The 20,429-nt window shown below is 40.2% G+C and overlaps 1 protein-coding gene across 3 annotated transcripts; it reads right to left on the bottom strand.

Annotated features, from left to right (window-relative positions):
• Positions 1-412: 412 nt before the first annotated feature.
• Positions 413-10,563, bottom strand: Gm5128 (predicted gene 5128). 3 transcript variants are annotated; one of them, XM_006528572.4, is made up of 5 exons: positions 10,403-10,563; positions 10,078-10,204; positions 5,587-5,886; positions 3,701-4,285; positions 413-3,124 (listed from the first exon to the last, which is right to left on the bottom strand). In XM_006528572.4, the coding sequence occupies exons 3-5, from the start codon at positions 5,877-5,879 to the stop codon at positions 2,611-2,613; spliced, it is 1,392 nt and encodes a 463-aa protein (XP_006528635.1). In that variant the 5' UTR covers positions 5,880-5,886; positions 10,078-10,204; positions 10,403-10,563; the 3' UTR covers positions 413-2,610. The 3 variants fall into 3 exon arrangements, with proteins under 3 accessions (XP_006528635.1, XP_006528636.1, NP_899143.2); NM_183320.3 differs by having other exon boundaries at positions 420-3,124; positions 10,086-10,204; positions 10,403-10,529; XM_006528573.4 differs by lacking the exon at positions 10,078-10,204 and having other exon boundaries at positions 10,403-10,562.
• Between the last annotated feature and the right edge of the window lie 9,866 nt (positions 10,564-20,429).

Below are 20,429 nucleotides of genomic sequence, written 5' to 3'. Positions count from 1 at the left end.
CTCTCAAGCCCAGATCCAGGGCTTTGAGTTGGCCCACCTCAACAACAACTACATCACTGAACTTCTGAAGTACACGAAGGAGCTAGTTCTACAGATCCAAAACTATAGGATCTCCATGACACAAGGCAACAACAAGATATCCAAGAGACCCAATGAGGTCCCTTATCAACAGAGTAGCAGAAATCAAAGGACTCATATGAGAATAACAAGTCATTGCAATTAATATTTGCAAGCAACGATGCCTGGACAAAAGGGTATACTGTGGGACACACTGACACACTCTACCTTCCAAGAGGACATTTTTAAAAAAATATGTTGGAGAGAGGTTGCAAGTGTGGAGGATGGGTCTGTGGGGAAGGGGAGATGAGTGGGATCGCGTTGCATGATGTGAAATTCACGAAGAACCAATAAAAACTTTTGAAAAATGTTTTAATCATTCCTGAGGATAGATTATTTTCAAATCAGATGAAAGCAAGGAATTGAGAATATATGTTATGCCCAGAAAATGTATAGAATCACATTGGAAAGAAGAAAACCTAAACAAAAATATTAAATGAATCTCATGGACTTAAATTTTAGTAACATTTTACTTACTCAAAGATGACAAAATAATGTGATGTTAACAAGAAAGCATTATAAAACATTTGCTGGTTACATTGACATTGGAATATTAAATTCTGCATTTTAATATATAAGCAATATGAAAAAGATGAATGTCATTAATTCTCCATTCTTGCTTTTGAGTCTTTCAAATGCTTTATTAACAAATCATACACCAGAATTTTGCACATGGCTTTTGTTTAAGTTGCTACTTGAATTTGAAAATCTATTAACAAATAAATGTAATCAACACAAATGTTAATTTTCCAGATAAATTTTAGTGCTCTGTATCTCTACAGTATAGTTCAGTATCATCTTGACATGTGAGAACTGTTAACAAAATTCTGTAGCTTTTAACCCCAGTTTTATTTAGTTGATCTGAAATCCAGTATAATTTCAAACTTAAAGCAATATAGACACACTGTTGCTTCTGGTTTTCTTATTAGATTTTTAAATGCAGTTAGCTTTATTTATAAAAAGACCCCATAAAGGATTTTTTCATTAAACTTATATGTCATTAAAATGCAGTGATGTAGACATATACAGGAACAAACTAAATGTATACACTTTTCTATGTTTTTGCAATTTAGTGTATTAACTTTTCAATACATTAACAAAAATAGCATCCTAATTGATAGGTATATATGCTTTGTTCACACTATGTCTTGAGCAAACTACATGCTTTTCTATTTATGGTAATCGTATTTGAAGTTTCAACTCTAAACAGCTCCATGCATAATGCATTTGCTACACAATATTATGGCAAATGTGGAAAGTTCCATACAAAAAAATCAGAATTTCAAACTGAGTCAAGTATACCATGAAGGAACTAGTGGTAAAAGAAAAAAATTTCAAAAGGAATAATAGTGGTTGTTGTGGCTGGACTCCTGTCTTTCCAAGTTCATATTGGTCTCAAGCTGATGGTTCCAATGCAGGCAGTTGAAATCTTTGAGCAGGCTAGTTCAAGAAAGGCTCCAGGGTAGGTGGTAGAAATTTTATGTCAGGGTAGTTCAAGGATGCAAATCAATGAAATTGCACTCCTGATGGCTGTGTGGGGACTCAGGCTTCTCTGTCTGCTCCCTGGCCTCATGAGTTGAAAGGAACTCCCTCTGTCAAAACTCCTAATCATATTCTGTCTCGCCAAAGTTCCAAAGGAGTGGAGTCAAACAACCTTAGTGAAACGTCTAAAACAAAGAAACAAAGTTCTCTTCCCTACCAGTCTGCTATACCAGGCATTTTGCAGGAGGCCAGATGGTAGATATCAAACAGATGTGAGAGCATGCCTCCAAGATGGCAATGTTGAATCCCTGAATCCTGCTGAGGAGATCCAACATCATAAAGTCTGTTTTGCATTGAAGAGAATATGTACTAAGAGCTGGGAAGATGAAGCTTGGGGTCTAAGTGTGTACAACACCTTTCTAGTTGCTTTAACAACCGATAAACCACAGTCAGTGGTTCAGTAATTATATCTCAAACTAATCCTTAATCAATGAATATGAAATAAAAATTGAACCACTTAATGGTAGTAGTTACAAATACTTTTTCTCACTGTTAAATCCAGTTGGTTTCCTTTAAACAACTGAAGACAGCTGAAATATAGAAACTTAATACAACTTATGCAATAAAAAGTGTTGGCTTCAATTGCCACCTGCCTCCAAATTCACATGCAGGAAAAGTTATATTGTCACAACTGGCACTAAGTATCCACAGGCAAATCTCAGTGAGGACAGGGTGTTGTTAGTATTTCATAACAAAAACTTTCCATATCCTCTACTTAAAATTTATTTGGTGAGATGAAATGCTATCCACGACAATAGCTGAGAGACACATAGGTACTCTCAACGTCCTCTATCTTCTTGTAAATTATTCTCTATAGAAATCAGTTACAACCTATACTTCTTAATTGTATTCTCCTACAACACAAGAACCTTATATATTCTGTCTATGGTATTAAGAAAAAAAGCCCTTAATGGGAACATATCAAGTTGAAACTGTGTTGGACTTTGTAATTTAATCAGAGTAAGTGATCCAATTCATATCACTCCTTTCTGCCTCCTGTAGCATTAAGTTCAATTGTCTCTGCACATCTTCAACCTTCTGTCTATCTAAACTGCCTTGAAAATGCCACCTCCCATAGCAATGGACAGGGATGGGATAAATCACATGTTTAAGCTCCTTCAATGGTGTTAATAGCTCAAGAATTCTCATAAGCATACCCATGGTAATTTGATTTGAATAAAAGTGAAGCACTCGAAGTTGAGAACACCGGGTTAGGGCTGGGATAAGAACAGAGATTGTAGAATCTGTTAAAAAGCAATAACAAATTTTCAGATGCTGCAAGGTGCTAGAAACATTCTGCAGGAGATAATAAAATGGCTCACAATCTTCCCAATATATTGGATTGTTGTTGACATTCAGCAACTTTAAATGACTGACTTGAGAGCACTCAGAGAGAAACTTGAAGTCACTGTAAGAAAGTCCACAGAACGGTAGATATAAGAACTCCAAATCAGCAGATAGTACTCTGTAGGGAGGGAACACAAAAGTTCTTCTGAAAAATGAGGACTAGGTAAGGAGAACAATATTCATGAACATAGAATAAACTCTTTTAAGCTTATAATGTATTAGCAACTAATGATGTGATCTTTCACAAACTTAATAGACTTGTGAGTCTGTAAAATACAATTTAACACTCTCACATATAATATTTTAACCTTTACAAAGTGTACACTATGTTGTTATAGGGTCGTTGAAGACTTAGTGAAAATATTATCTACTTTGTAATTACAGGACAATCAAGTGTGGAACTAGTTCACCTGCTTGGAACAGATAGGACAGAAGGAGCAACCAGCTGGAAGCACCCTTTTGCCAGTCCATAAATGGCAGCCTGGCCATGCTTAGCTGGCTAAGGTTTTTGAAAGCCTGTTTTTCTCTTCAATTATAGAAAGACGGCCTTTCCTGGTTGGTTTCAAACTCCCAGCATTACCCATGCTGAGGTAGGAGACAGGGTTCTGGGAAGCTTAAGAGTATCTAAGGATTATTTTTCTCATCTTAAAAACTGAATAGTAATTGAAACCCAGTATCTATCCCAAGCCCTTACCTCAGGACAGTTTCAAGATGATCTGTGAGGCAGAATGAAGACAAGCTGAGCTCCTTCAGGTGGTTCATACGACTCAGTTGGGTGATAAAATTTCTAAAGGTTCTCCCATTCAAAGATCTACAAGCGATTTTAGACAGGCTAAGACTGTCCAGCTGTATTGTATGAGATAAAAGTTTGGTGACTTCAGTAAGAGGAGACTCATCAACTGCAAGGTGATCAACACATTTCAGATCCAGATGGCTTAATGCATGTCTGCATTCACACAAGTTATTAATTTGCAAATCTCTGCAGCACAGGTGCAGAGAGCCTAGGCTCTGCTCTACTTTATTCTGAAGCAAAGCAAAAAAATTCCTTTCCCTCAAAGTGCCATCAAGGGAAATGTCCACTATCAATTCCATAGGCAGCCTAGAGGGCTGAGCTTCAGACTTGGAACTTGAAAGACTCTCCTGGCCTTCAATTTTGAAGATAGAGTGCTCAGAGTGAGCACAAGAACGAAAGCAAATTGTCGAATTAGTACTGATATCAGGACATACGGTCTTGCAGCCAGCATCCTGCCTTAAATCTAGGATCCTCAGTTTAGGGCTCCTGTAGGTTGAAAAAGAAAAAAGAAAAAAACAAAACAAAACAAAACAAAGCAAAACCAAAGGAGACAAAAAACAGAGGATCTGAGGGGTGACAAACATTAATATAACCAAGCAGGAACAATAGTAATATAATGTAGTGACAAAATAATGTTTTTCCTCTATCATTTCATATACTAGGTACCAGCACAACTTTCCTGTGCAAATACTTTATCCTTTCCTATTTTCTATAGCACCCAATGCTCACAAATCTTGCTCACCTGTTTCTTTGCAATGTCTCCATTATGTACATCTATCAATAGTAGCCTCACTCACCTCTATTACACAATTAAAACCCTCCATAAGACATCAGAGTTTCTAAGATAATCTCAACTGACAGACCAGCCACCTCACATGCATTTTCAGCAGTTGCCATTACTAACTGTGGACAATAGAACAGCATAACTAACTGCTGTTCTCTTGCAACAGGCTCTGTTATAATGTTTCACTATCTTACCATGTGTGAATTATACACATTCTCCCTTAAATGCTGAGTTCTTGGAAGAAACATCTGAAGATCCCTTTGTGTACTTAATGTTCTCATGTGGAGACAGAAAAAGGGCCAAACCTTTACATTGCTCTCAGGGTCTTAGAGATCCCATCCATGGAGGCAGCAGTGAGCAGAACAAAACCTACCTTGGGATTGCCTAAATTTCATGGATTACTGTGGGCTCAGAAAAGTCAAATCACTTTATTCTTGGTCTACACTTCAGGTTTTATTTGTATTTCTGCTCCATGTGCATTGGAGTTTATCCTGTATGTGGGTATCAGATCCTATAGAACTGAAGTTACAGTTTTGAGCTGCATTATGGGTCCTGGGAATTGAACTTCTCTGTAATAGCAGCTATTGCTCTTATGTGCTAAACTATCTCTGCAGCCCTTGGCCTACACTGTTTACATAGACTTACTGCCAATAACTCCTTCCCAAGAAAAGTAAAGAGCACTAGTTCTTTCTCTATTCTCCGGAAATTCTCAGCAATCTTAATATTCATATTTTTATTTAATGCAAAGAATACCATACTTCACTCCCACCAATAGTGTCCTCAATCACTTACATGCCATATTCAACACTGTAAGTTGTGTTAAGGTGACCTCACATGCTGGACTAACAGTCCTGACAGCTGTGTTAAAGTGACCTCATATACTGGACTAACAGTCCTGTTAACTTTTTCACTATTTGCATATACTACATCTGAGAGGATAGCAGATATAGGGATATTCTCCTGTGACTTACTCTCTTTCTCTCTCTATTATACCAGCTCTTACCTAGTAGCTGAGTTCAGGGCAGGGAGGAACTGAAGACTCTCAATCAAGGCTTTCAGGAGTTCACGCTCGGGTTCCTGCACACTTAATGCCCCAATGTGGAGACAGGCAAAAGGCCAAGCCTTCACAATTGCTGTCAGTATATTCTTGTGTCTACCCGTGAAGGCAGCAGTGAATAGAGGGACAAAAAGCTCCCTTGGGATCTCCTCCAGGGCTTGGATTGCTGCATGCTCATTACTCAATAGACTCTGTGTAGCAAGATCCAATAGTGTGGGCGGGTCCTTGGTGTCCATCATAATGAACCTACATTTTCAGTGAGAAACATTTAGAAAACATGACAGATATCCACAGTATTTTCTTTGCAACCATTGTTAGCAACATAGATAACTATGTGTACCATATATAGGGAATAAAACATCCACTTCTAGAGATGTCTACTTGTAGGGCATAGAAATTGGTTTGTGAGTATATTAAGGTCTATTTTTCCATGGATACACATACAACCCTTTTTCATATGTATGTATACATAAATATGTGTGTGTAATAAAATGTCAGTAGAAATGATCACTAGGTTATCAGAAGACAATTTTGTTTTCTGACTTCTGATAGTTTATCTCAAAAGTACACAAGCCATCACAAAAGTCTTCGATGGGCAAATCCAGACACCAGTGATACCATCATTGCCTTGCAAATAGAAAATACTAAACTATTAAGTTACCTGTGATTCTGAGAAAGCAAAAAGAAACACAGAATCAAAATATTCACCACTTTTCCCTTTAATAACAAAACAGCGAACTTACTGTAAAGAGTTTTCCTGAGACCTCCACAGAGCTCTTTGACATACACCCACTTGTGCTGAAACACATACCATGCAAACACACAAACTATAGTTTAAACATAAATCAATATCATAGGAACATATAAAACTGAGATGTCATGTTAAGAAAAGACCTTAAGGTTTCATTAACTTCTTCTCTCACACAGACTGTCTCCTGCTGGGTGGAATAAGAACACACTAAGATCAAACCCCCAACACAAATCTCAGTGCCTGCTCCTTCCCAACTCATCTCTTAAAAACACATGTATGATCTTCATCCACGTGCATGGAGAGTCTCTGGAAAGAGTGAGAACCTGCCACCCCTACAGGTATAAAAGCTATGAATACATACCAGAGATTCTTGGGACACATACACACACACACACACACACACACACACAGAGAGAGAGAGAGAGAGAGAGAGAGAGAGAGAGAGAGAGAGAGAGAGAGAGAGAGAGAGTGCATAATTAAAGCCCCTAAACGGAAGAGAACTGTGATAGACAACTGATCTATGAGTGATCAGGGATCAGCGCACATACACAAGTTAATAAAAATGAGAAAATCCAATGTAAATATTCAGTTGGAATACTGCAACGTAGAAATAAGCATCTCTAAGAGAGAGACGCTTTAAAAGATATTTTGCTCATTGTATTTTATTCTTTTTTTCTGCTATGCCTTTGAATCATTTAAAATTTACATTTTTCTTTTTTCAAATTTATTTTATATTTATTTTGTTTTATATGCCCCATATTACATTCCACGCCCCTCATCTACCCTCCGGCTGCTCTACATCCCATACCTCCTCCCCATCCCACCACGACTCTACGTGGATGCCCCTACCACCACCCCACCTGACCTCTAAACTCCCTGGGACCTCCAGTCTCTTGAGGGTTAGGTGCATCATTTCTGAATTAACACAGACCCAGAAGTCCTCTACTGTATATGTGTTGGGGGCCTCATATTAGCTGTGTGTTTGGTAGTCCACTGTTTGAGAGGTCTCAGGGGTCCAGATTCATTGAGACTGAGGGTCCTCCTGTAGGATGTCCCTTCTACTCAACTTCTTTTAGTCTTCTCTAATTCAACAACAGGGTTCGGCTGCTCTGTCCATTGGTTGGGTGCAAATAACTGCATCTGACTCTTTCAGCTGCTTCTTGGGACTTCTGAATGGCAGTCATGATAGGTGCCTTTTTGTTAGCACTCCATAGCCTCAGTAAGAGTGTCTGGCATTTTAAACCTTCTATTTTTTATTCCTGTCTTTACATTTACCTAGTTTTGTTCACACATATCTTCTGATTAATGCCCTCTTTCCCTCGTTCCCCTCCTCTTTCTAACAGGCTTCCATTTTTCTTCTCCACTTTCCTTTCCTTTATTCAGCATTGCTTCTTCTTCTTAGATTCCTCCACTCACCTAATTAACTTCATGCATTTACTATTTCTACTCTGACCCACATTCAGTTTTAACTTTACGGCTCACTGCACACTAGCTTTATATTTTCTGCTCTATTCTCATTTGAGCTGAGGTAGTTGGATTTAATTAACTTCATGTCTATTACAGACATGGTCTGTATTGGTGTTTCAGCTGTTATAGTGGTTATTTCTGTCCTCTGGACAGTACTGAAGATTTAGCCTGGAAGAGGAAGCTGTTCACTAACATTTCCAAATAAAACTAGAAGAAATACCAATAGCGAGTGATGTAGAAATGAGAGCACAGAAGCCCAGTTCCTATGAAAACCTGGAAACGATCATAACCCCTTAAATGTAACTGCTGAAACTAGAGACAATGAAGTGACTGGAAAGCTGCACTGAGAATTCAAACTCTGCACAAAATAAGATTCAGTGGTTTCAAAGAAGATACAAAATAGCAGGTGAAGGAATGTAGCTAAGGAAATAGAGATGCAAACTAGAAATATACATGAGAACATCAGCAAGAAAACACATTTGAAAACAAAGAATAAAAATATAAAAATATTAGAGCTAAAAAATCAAACAAACAAAAAAAACAGGTAGAAAAGTTCACCGGGAAACTGCATCATTTAACCTAATGAATATTGGGACTAGAAGGAAGAGTCAAGGAAACTCTCCATTTAAACATCAATACCATACAAAGAAATAAATAATAAAGTGAAACTCTGAGAAAACATAGCTCAGGTTAGGTCTTGCTCACAGCATGCTCACAGCCTATAGCAAAATTATAATGATCAAACTGGTTTCCTATCAGTGCCAAAAGGAGCTTCATGATACAGAAATCAATAGAGGTAATACAGCCCTTAGATTCATTTAGAGGAGAGATTGTAGGATTATATGAAAAATGAAACGGTGCAGAAAGTTATGCTTGCTTAAATATGTCGCATTCCTAAAAATGGAAGGATGCACTGAAAAGGCCTTGAGAAAAGCTAGAGATCTGCTTGTGACAGCAGCCCTGAAGAGTCTCAGAGCACACCTCAACTTAAAATGGTTCTATATAACAAACGTGTAGTGCACATTACACTAAACTGTGAAAGCAGAAACCATTTCATCTAAAGTCAATGGATAAGAGAATGGGACCTGCTCTCTAAACCCCTTTATTCTGCTTGAAGGCTTTGCCTACAGCAGTAATGCAAAGTGAAGAAGTAAATGGGCTATAAACATAAAGGAGAAGGTTAAATAATCTCTCTGTGGGTAAATGATAAGCTCCTACACTTAAGAGTACCAACAGTTGAACACAAGCACTAAGATGTGCTTTAACACATTCACCAAGAAAAGCAGTATGCACAGCAACATAAAGAACTGTCGAGTTCATATTCACCAGAAACTTTGCTACTGAGAAATTAAGCAGAAATGCAATCCCATGCAGTGTTTTCAAAAACTTAAAACACCTATAAAGAATCCAAACTAAGGGAGCTAAATACTTGAACAGTGAAAACTTTAAATCACGAAGAAACTCAAAAAGACCCTAACAGAGTGAAAGGCTTCCCACTACATAGTACAGCAAAATGACCATGTTACTGAAAGTTACCTACAGAAGAATGCAATGCCTTGCAAAATCCCAATTATATTTAGCTTGAAGGAACACAACGGCTCAAAATAAGGAGACAACAACAAAAGAGTGTAGATAGCCAAAGTCATCGTCCTGCAAAGGCAATGCTCGAGGGAGCACAGCACCTGCTCTCAGGCTGCAGAGCCATAGCAACAAAAATGAATGTTATTACAACAGACAGAGCTATGTGGACCCCGTGATTGGAATAGATGACTCAGAAATACAACTATACAGCCACGGCCACTTAGGTTTTTGAAAATATGCCAAAAAACTTGTATTGAAGAAAACTGTTTCAACAAACAGAGCTGGTTAAAGTAGCTAAAGAAACCTAGATGGACATTCATTGCAACCTCTCCCGGACTCTTCACCAAAAGTATTCAAAATTGATCAAAGACCCTAATGCAGGATGAGATGTACGGAAACCTCGGTAACACAACATGAGGGAAAGGTTTAAGATATCAGCATATTAAAGCCTTTCTAAACCGGGACCCTTGGTGTCTAAACAGCTCAGAAAATAACATGAACTGACAGATGGGAAAAAAACAAAACAAAACAACAAAACCAAAATAAATAAATAAATAAATAAATAAATACTGTACAAAGATAACTACATATCTACACAGTTCAGTCCTTACTGTTTTAAAGGCCCGACTCATACAAACCTTCTCACCACGTTAATGTAGGTTGACGTAGAACTTCAAAACCTCGTGCCACAGTCTTTGAAATGTCACCAAGTCCTTCTCAGGAATATAAATTTTTGAAGAGGAGGTTAAAGGTTATATGGAGAACCTTAAAAGGGGAGTAGGAAATGATTAGTCCCATAATTTAAGTTCAGAGAAACCGTTTCCTCGAAACAAACGCGCAGGGCATGAGAGCCGATTCAGTACCTTTCGGAGCGATCCTTTCGGACCACAGATTAATCCCTCTACCCTGGCCATTCAGCCCCCAAACAAGTTTAACTTATTTAAAGAGACTATTGTAGTTTACCCAAGCAGTTAAGCCCTCTGACTTCCATGTCCTCCACTTTGGCAGCCCCTCGGTATCCGCGAGGCTTTCCCTGTAGCGGGGGCACCATAGTCATAATGGCGACGGCTCCTGTAATGGCCACGGCTCTAATTTAAAGCAGCAACTGGAGAATTCTCATTGGCTACTCAGGGTCAGCTGACTTGTCTCCAGATCCTTCCGCTAAACCGCACCATGGACCGCATTGCCAGCACGTTCAGCGTATGTGTCCTTCCACCTGCCAAGATTGTCTTAGATTAAAAAAAAAAGAAAACAGTTATCACTCAAACTTAAATAAACTGTGAGTGAGGCATAACCTCCACCTAGCCACAGATTATACCAGGTGTCAAGTTCAGATAACGCGCCATCAGAATCACTGTCCACAGTAAGTGTTTCACTTGAACTCACGGATCACTAATTGGAAAAACAGGATTCTACCTTAGCACACTATTTCCTCTTGTCAAAAAGCTTGCAAAGATGCCTGTAGTCACAAAATTTGGGATGCTGGAGAGATGACCTCTTCTTATTTAAAACAAAACTAAGCAGCAAAGGGACAAAATATTTTCAAAAGGAAAACCACGAAGAACGACAACAGACAGTAGAAATAAGGGTTTAAAATACGTGTTTTGATCTCTGTACAGAGAAAGCATTATAATATTTTTTACGTTTTTAGATATTTTCTTTATTTACATTTCAAATGTTACCCTCTTTCCTAGTTTGTCCTCTGAAACCCCCCTATTCACTTCCCCTTCCCCCTGCTCCCCACCATTACAATATTTATGTTGATATTTCAAGGAGAGAATATTCACGTTAAAATATTGCTATCAATAAAGATAACAACCCCTAATTATATAATATCCAATTTTTATCCTAGAATGCTGATTTTACTCTTCTCTATTTTTTCTTTTTCACATTATAATCCAATTTACTCATATCCTACTATCTACTTTATTTCATATGTCCAAAAAGAAAGAAAAAATGCTCTGAGCATTGTAGAATATTGAGTTTCAGCTCAAGAGGCTTAAGAAAGTAATCATATTAGCAACTGAGTTAGAGGCCCTTCTAGTTATATTTTGGTAATGAATATTCTGTACCATTGTATGTTGCAAGTATATAGTTTTCTTTTTATTGTGGGGGGACATAATATGAGGAGATTTTTTTTTGAATCTCAGAAGAATCTTTGTACTTTAGACTTTTAAAATGGTCTGAAGGTCACATTAGCCTCTTCTCCCATTGATGTCTGACAAGGCCATCCTGTGCTACATATGCAGCTGGAGCCATGGGTCCCTCCATGTGTAGTCTTTGGTTGGTGGCTTAGTCCCTGGGAGTTCTGGGGGCACTGGTTAGTTAATATTAATGTTCCTCCTATGGGGCTTCAGACCCCTTCAGCTCCTTGGGTACTTTCTCTAGCTCCTTCATTGGGGACCCCGTGCTCTGTCCAATGGATGACCATGAGCATCCATTTCTGTATTTGTCAGGCACTTGCAGGGCCTCTCAGGAGACAGCTATATCAGTCTCCTATCAGCAAAAGTACTTGTTGGCATCCACAATAATGTGTGGTTTTATTGGTTCTTTATGGGATGGATCCCCAGGTGGGGCAGTCTCTGGATGGCCTTTCCTTCAGTCTCTGCTCCTCACTTTGTCTCTGTAACTCCTCCCATTGGTATTTTGTTCCCCCTTCTAAGAGGGACCAAAGTATCCACACTCTGATCTTCCTTCTTCCTGAGCTTCATGTGGTCTGTGAATTTTACCATACGTATTGCTAGCTTTTTTCCTGATATCCACTTATCAGTGTCTCTGAGGTTTCTTAAGACCATTTATTTAGTCATTCATGATGTTGTGAAACATATGTTCTATTTCTTTTACCATGTTTTCTTTCTTCCTTTATAACTATTTGCCAGAGCCATGCTGTTTTCATTCTGTTCCAGATTTACTGGGTCCTTTGTTCCTGGTGTTCTGGTGGGGTGTTTTTGTTTGTTTGTTTTGGTTGTTTTTGGTGTGTGTTTATATGTGTTTGTTTAAACAATTTTGTTTTTTTAAGTAATGATTTTTTTCTACCCTAATATATTCTTCATTATGGGATTTTTTTTTGTTACTGTCACACACACACACACACACACACACACACACACACACAAATTATTATTTCAGTTGAGTTTACATTTAATTTTCTATCTCAAATTTTTTTCATGCATTGAACTTTTTTCATTACCTTATTTAACTGTTTTTTTTCATTGTCTTCATTCAGACATTTTTTCTATCATCTTTGAGTTCCTTGGAAATATTGACAATTGCCATTTTGAAATTCTTATATATAACCATCTATGTTGCTTAGAATATTAATCTGTAAAGTGTTGATTTGAGAAAGCTGTATATTATCATGGCTATTCATGCAGTTTGTGTTTTGCGACAGGATCTACACATTTAGAGTTCGCATGCTTATGGTATTTCTTGGTCTATATGTCTTGTCCCAATTTTGGGGGAGAGTGTGTTTGGATACTTACTGTTATCCCACTTGTCAGTTTGTCATCTAGGCAAGTGACTCTTGGTTTTCAGCATTGAGCTACTCTAGGGCTCTAGTTTCAGACTACAAGTGATTTCTGCTTTGTATTGTATTATTATCAATGTATTACTTATTTTTATATTGCTATGATGAAACACAGTGACAAATGCAACTTGTAAATATAGTTTATTTGGACTTATCATTCCAGAGGTACATGAATTCCTGATCAGAGAATGAAGGCATGGCAGCTGAAAGTTCACATCTTGAACTGCATACATGAAACAGTGGATTCTGAATGGTACAAGTTCTTAAACTCACACAGCATAACTCTAGGGGCATACCTCCTGTTGGAGATTGGTTCTAATGTTATGATTCAATCAGGAACCTGTGTGTCCAAATGCTAAAGGTCTTTGTTCCCAATTGGTTTTTGAGCAATCAGTATCAGCAATGACTGGGCAAAGGAGATGGGATGGGACCCTTACAGTTGCATGGCTAGGTAGTAGAGGGGAGGAGAAGGAAAAATTTCCATGAAGTGGTGGGATATGGATGGATGTAGGAGCTGCAGGAAATAAAGCCAATGAGCTATGTAGAAAATTGGATAAGTGACCAATGGCAACATCCCCAATTGTGCCTGGGGTAGCAGGGGACTGTTTTAGAATGCCCAGGTTTGAAATAGCCAAGGCATTTTAAAATTAACTGGTGTGTGTGTGTGTGTGTGTGTGTGTGTGTGTGTGTGTTCCATTTGAGAGTCCAGATACCTCCTGAATGGGTGCACACATGATCCACCAGGAAGTACCCAAACTGGCCAGAACACATCCTCCATTGACATTATACCCACTATGCCTCTGAAAAACAGTAGCACTAGCTTGGATCAATTATTTGTGACTAGAGAGGATGTTTCTCTTTCAAACCTAATAGATAAGCAAGGAAACAGAGTGGGGTGTCTTTGAGTGTCTCCAACTGAGCTCCTGGCTTGGGCTCCATGCATCTTCAGGGCCCAGACACTGCATGGTATCATGGGAAGCTGGATCAGGGGACTCCTTCCTGGAGGTCCAACTTTGACTCCAGGTTTTTATTTCATGCTGTTCCAGATTGGTTGAGTGAAATGACTGACAGTTCAGGAAGGGAAGGTGCTGACTTGCCCTTGGATTATGACCTGAAGTTTTTGTTTAGATTCTAAGTCTGACTCACAGCTATCCTAATGCAACTTAATGAGATAAATGGGATGACTGACAGAGGATCGGGTGAGTAGGAAGGAACTTGGCTCAGGGTCTCTCTGTATAGTTCTGGGCCAGGAACTATATATATATGTGTGCATTGTCAGGGCCCATTAGTGGTGGTTGGGTGAGCATTGGGCAGGGAAGTGGGGTTGAGGGATCTTTAATTAGAATTCTGGATTGGGTTAAACTTGTGAGGCCCTATGATAGATGGGGTGTATGACAGGGACAAATGAACTGACCCAGAGCTCCTACCCAATGTTCTGGTTCAACTGTGTTTGGCATACTGGGTAGAGGGTTAGATAGGGGATCAGGAGCAAATTTCCATATCTGTTCAGTTTCAGTCTTATCTTCTACTAAGCTTAAGATGTGTGCAAATTTTTGAGTAGCATTTCAAGTGATTATATATTTTCACGTGGAGCTATTGGGAGGGCATGAGGGCCTAATTTATAACAGAAAATCTTATTGTGGTTGCCCAGGCCGAAATGATACATATACATACAACACAGCCCTAATATGCTAGGCACAGAGACCATAGTGGGAGAGGAGGCAAAAAGTGTAAGATACCAGGAAGGTCTGGTGCAAGATTGGGCCTTCTATCCATGTCAGGGAAGCTACACCCACAACAGCACTAAAAACACACAGCAGGTAAGAGGCTATCAAATTTTAGGGGGAACAGAGGTGACAGGACAGGGATTGGAGAGAGGAGTGGGGGATGGTGCAACTCTCCTTTAATTAAAAGAATTTAAAGACCTAGGTACAAGCAGCAGAGCCAGATCTAGAGAACACAACCTTTTGTGAAAGAGAAAATACACACTTACATTCTGCCAGTCACAAGCAATGGCCATCCCCAGCAGAACTAGCAGTTAGCAACGGACAAACCCAAGAAGTTCAGGGCAGGCAGCAGCTGACAGGAAGCACAGTGTTATCCCAAAGAGCCACACATTCTCCACTGTTTCTGCATGCCAGAGTTTCAATTCCACCAGATGGAGCCAAGAGGTCTCTCCCTTGTGTTTCTTGGGGAGACTGGGGTAGGTGGATACCTTGGTGGCAGAGAATCAGAGGAGAGAGGCTGCACAGTGTAGAGATACAGAAATGCACAACGCATTGAGACCTCCAAGCTCTGTCTGTGTAATGGAAGCCATCTTGGGGTCTCCAGAGAACACACCTGATGTCCCTCAGTGCTGAGAATTGCCTCCCACTCAGGCAGCAAAGAAACTACCAGGAAAGCATGCGTATATTAGGTGTGGGTGTATGTGTGTGAGTACATATGTTATGTGTGTGTGTGTGTGTGTTAAGTGTGTGTGTGTGCCTGCATATGTTAGGTGTTTGTGTGTGAGTGTGCATACATATGTTAGATGTGTGTGTGTGTGCCTGCATGTGTTAGGTGCAAGTGTGTATGCATGCATATGTTAGGTGTGTGCGTTTGTGTATTTGAGTGTGAATTTCCTTATTCTAAGACAGCAGTCCATTACGTAGCCCAAGATGGCTTCAACAAACAATCCTCTTGCCCTAGGTTTCAGAGGGCTGGGATTGGGATTATTTGCATGTAACACCATGTCCAATTTATATAAGTATACACTGAAGGGAAATTATCCTTAAACTTTTATTATTTGAGAATTTCAAACATTGCATTTGGTCATATCCAGTTTTTACTCCCTTCTTAGACCCTGTTCAGTGGCATTGCCACCACTCCTGTCCAAATCTCCCATCTTCTCTTCCTTCCTCTGTCCCTCCCCTTCCCTCCTTTCCCCTGCCTCTCCCACCCTCCCACCCTCCCTTCCTCCTACCTCTCCCTCCTTCCTTTCCTCCTCCCTCCCACTCCCTCCCTTCCTTCCTTCGTTTCTCTCTCTCTCTCTCTTTCTTTCTTTCTCACTCTCTTCCTTTCTTTTTTCTTTCTCTTTTTCTCTCTTTCTCTCTTTCTTTCTTTCTTTCTTTCTCTCTTTCTTTCTTTCTTTCTTTCTTTCTTTCTTTCTTTCTTTCTTTCTTTCTTTCTTCCTTCCTTTCTTTTTTTCTACAATCCTTTGAGTCCTATAAGTGCCCAGTAAGATCCAGTGGGTTGAGACTGCCCCCTTGAGCAAAGACAACTTACTAGGGACTACAGCCTAAACTTAATTGACTCTGCCTCCCCAAAAGCCATCAACAATTCAATATAGGGCCTCATCCAGTGGTGGGACTAGAGAGTCTTCCCTTAGGCTAGAATGCAAATTAGCTATGGCTTGTGCAGGCAGCCATTGCTGTTATGAGTTAAGGAATACAACAGCCTTGTGATGTTTCCTAGGAATTGTTTAGGACCGTAAACATATTTTGCAGAATCAAGTATAAAGAAGACGTTTCAAAACACAGCATGTTTCATTATTAGCACTCTGAGGGAGGCAGGGAGGGAAGGAGAGAGAGAGAGAGAGAGAGAGAGAGAGAGAGAGAGAGAGAGAGAGAGAAACAGAGACAGAGACAGAGAGAGACACACACAGAGAGGAACAGCGCTATGCTCTATGCTACAGGGGGCACATGGCCTGAATTCTGATATGGGGAGGATAGCTAGACCATTTATAATCTTGTGATTGTGCCTAAAATCTTTTCCATGATGAGAATTTTCAATGATTTCTCATCAAACACAGTCAAAAGATATATAAATAAAACATACAAATATTTATAAACATGTACACAAATTTAAATACACACACACACACACACACACACACATATATATATATGGAGAATGAGACTCTTTTTTCAAGCAAGAGTTGGAGAATTCTTTACCAGGTATTCCACTTAGCTACTGCTGTAGATTTAACATAGTCTAGTCATATGAGAGTGTCTCATTTTGGAAGTACCCAGATCAGATTGTCCTGTAGCCATGTCTGTGAGAAATGATCTTGATTACTGATTGGTGTGGCAGATCCTGTCCACTATTAAAGGTTTCATCAGCAGCAGGTGGGTCTGTGTTGCATCAAACACAGCAGCTGGAGCAGCAATCTGCAAGCTGGTGAGCAGTCTTATCCATACTGTCTGCTTAACATCCTACCTCCTGCCTTGAGACCTGCCTTGACCTCCCTCCATGAGGACTTGTGGCCTGGGCCTATAGGATGAAATGGACATTTTCCTCCCCAGGCTAGCTTTGGTCAGTGTCTCCTCACAGCACCAAAAAGCCAACTAGAACACTGGAGAAGGCCCTCTTCAAGATTATCAGGAACAGTTCTCTAGGCAGAAGGGATATTAAATAGAAACTTAGATCTCAACAAGGAAATGATTCATGGGAAATTGAATAGAAGAAGTTAAAAGAAAATAACACAGTAACTTAACTGTGCTGAAGGCTTGTTAAAACTTAAAGAGAAAGCAATGGTGACTCGCTCTGTTTGTACCTATGACAGTTGTTCTTCTCGCGGCTCATCTTTTCCAGAGAGTCTAAGTGGGGTGTTCAGGTTCAGTGAGGAGACTCAGCTAGAAGTGCAGGCAAACAGTCATTACTTGGGTAACTCAGGAGGTGTGGCCTTGTGGCAGGAAGTGTGTCTCCTTGTAGGCAGGCTTTGAGGTTTCCTAGTGCTCAGGTTCCACTCAGTGTTGAGTGACAGCCCCCTCCTGGCTGCCTGCAGAAGACAATCTCCTGCTGCTGCTTTCAGAATGTGGCATAAGAGTCCCAGGGCACAGATGAAGTCACCCAGAAATGCATGCAGACTTCAGGGCCCAGCAGGCTTGTGCAGGTGCAGGACTCCAGTGAGTGAATACGTATAACACGAGCCCTAACGATATTAATTAAATGTATCTCTAGAAATCTCCAAAATCACTAATGTATGTACACCCTGGCCATTTTAGTGCATTATTCTAGATTTATTTATTTTATTTGCATAGGTGTTTGCCTACATGCATGTTTATGTACCATGTCACCCCTGTCCTTGCCCTCAGAGGCCAGGGTCGGGTGATAGATCCCTACAAGTAGGGTTTCAGATGGGTATGAGGTCCATGTGTGTGCTAAGCATGAAACCCAAGTCCCCTGGAAGAACAGCCAGTGCTCTTAGTTTCTACTGACTGTTTAAAGTTCCCACCACTCTAAAATTACTCTGACATGCCTACTTAGATTATTCCTGACATGTCTCTTCAAGACAACGTTAAGTGGAATTCCAGGATTACTGCTACTCTGTCCTGTTCTTGTTGGTGGTGCTTGTTTTTCCTCTCCAAGGTCATTGTCTTAGTCAGGTCAAACTTAAATGTGAACAACAAAATAGCTTGAGCCCCCTCGTGGTGTACCAGGTTGAGCACTTTCAAAGGTTAATCCTGGAAGTTTAGGCTGAGAGCTAAAATCCAGAGTCACTCCAGGTTTCCAAAGCAGAGAGCCACATGAATGCCAGCCAATGAACACAGAATCTGATTATCTTATTCCACCAGACAGAATTAGGATTTTACTAACCTTTTACTCACCAGGCATGTATATACTGTCTGCAGACGCTGTCTTCACTCCTTAAACCCTACTAGAAACTGGCCAGAATTGGATCAATGTGTAAAGTCACTGCCATGAGGCTGACAACCTGAGTTCAATACCCTGCACCCATATGTTGTCAAGATGGCACCACTTCCTGCACGGTGACCTCTGACCTCACATATTTGAGCATGCTGACAAACAAGTGTAAGAAAAATGACTTTGAATAAGATCATGTTCTCTGTACATGATCTAGTTTTGATCTGTCATCTTGCCATGAGCTATATTTGTCTTTGAAGTCCAACTTCAATTGAGAAAATGTCCCCGTCCAAATGTAGGCAAGTCTGTGGAGGCATTTTCCGCATTGACAGTTGATGTGGGAGCATCTTCCTCACTCTGGAAGAGGCCATCCTTGGACAGGTGGTTCTATGTGGTGTAAGACACCGGAATGAGCACTCCATGAGGAGGAATCTGGGTTCCTCCATGGGCTCTGCTTCAGGTTTCACTCTTTGGTGACTGCCCTGCCTGAGTTCCTGCCCTAACGTCCAGTGACCTGCCAGTTGTGAATGAAAATACACTTACTCCTTTCCAAGTAGGAAATTTCCTTGTCCTAATGACCAGAGATGCCAGAGCGAAACTCGGGATTTTCCCCTCCTTCTAAGTGAGCACTCCTGCTTGAAGTATATGTAAGGGAAGGAAGGCATGCCTGAGGCTCCTGTGAAGACACTCGTTCTGCAGGGATAACCTCTGAAACTGATCTGGGATTTCATGGTAAAATAGGCATGTATCCACTCCCCATTTTCCCTCTTCTCTTAAAGAATTTTGGAGTCTCTATGATATGTGTGTATGTGTTTGTGTGTGTGTGTGTGTGTGTGTGTGTGGTTTAAGGGAAAGCTATTTCTGTATGATTAAGTGAATGGAATCCACCTCTGAGTGTGGCTTGCAACAGGACCGTGTGAACATCTCTAAGAAGGAATGTTCCTTCCTGTCCCTAAGAGTTAGATCAGCTGGGCCTGTCAGTCACCTGGCAGTGGGACAAAGCTTCCAGCAGGCTCATTTTCCTGAAGCCATGCTGAGGAGATAAGAACAGTTACCCTCTAGCGTGATTCTGTGCCTGTTGCTCTCAGAAAGCCCACCCTTGACTCTGCAGAGCCTTGCAGAGCTCTCTTCCCTCAGCACTGCAGAACCTGCTTAGAAAAGTGTAACTTTTCATCTCTCTGCCTCCTATCTCTCCCCAACACTAAGCGTGCTGTTTGTCTGATGCCCTTGGCTTGCCTGCTGTTTCTCTATAGCTGTCCCACCCTCCTTTGCCATATGACAACTTTGTAACAACTTGGTTCTATCTCCCTCTTCTCTAGCTTCCTCTTCTGGAGAGCTGCCAAGATCTACTGCCTGCCTCCCCTGAAGATTGCCCCTCTATATTGATTTAAAAAATGTCCTTGATCTTCCTTCTGACTCCAATTCTCAGTTTATTTATGAACAAGACTAAGAACTCAAAACAGGGACCTCCGATTTCCTCAGTACAAATTGGCATCCACACAAGGGTCCCCACAGATGTCAGTGATGGCATGAACTCTGCTCTTTAGGAGGGTACAGACGTGGAAAGGATGCTAGCCGAATGCTATCCTTAATAGAGACAGTTAGAATAGTCTAAATAACCTGGTATCATCCCTAATGTTATTGACTTCTAGGCACGGTTTGAAAACACATTATAATAAAAACTAATTGAAGATGAGTATTAGCCAGTCAAGGTATCAGAGCTTCGCATGATTTCCAAAGTGTGAGAGAGCAGACACTTCCATATTGTCTTGTCTGGAATATAATTTTTCAGTGTGCTCTCTGATGCAAACTTGTAATATAAAATACAGATTTTATGAT

The sequence above is a fragment of the Mus musculus genome, chromosome X, assembly GCF_000001635.26.
Source record: "Mus musculus strain C57BL/6J chromosome X, GRCm38.p6 C57BL/6J".
NCBI classification, from domain to species: domain Eukaryota; kingdom Metazoa; phylum Chordata; class Mammalia; order Rodentia; family Muridae; genus Mus; species Mus musculus.
This window is presented reverse-complemented; position numbering and strand designations above follow the sequence as displayed.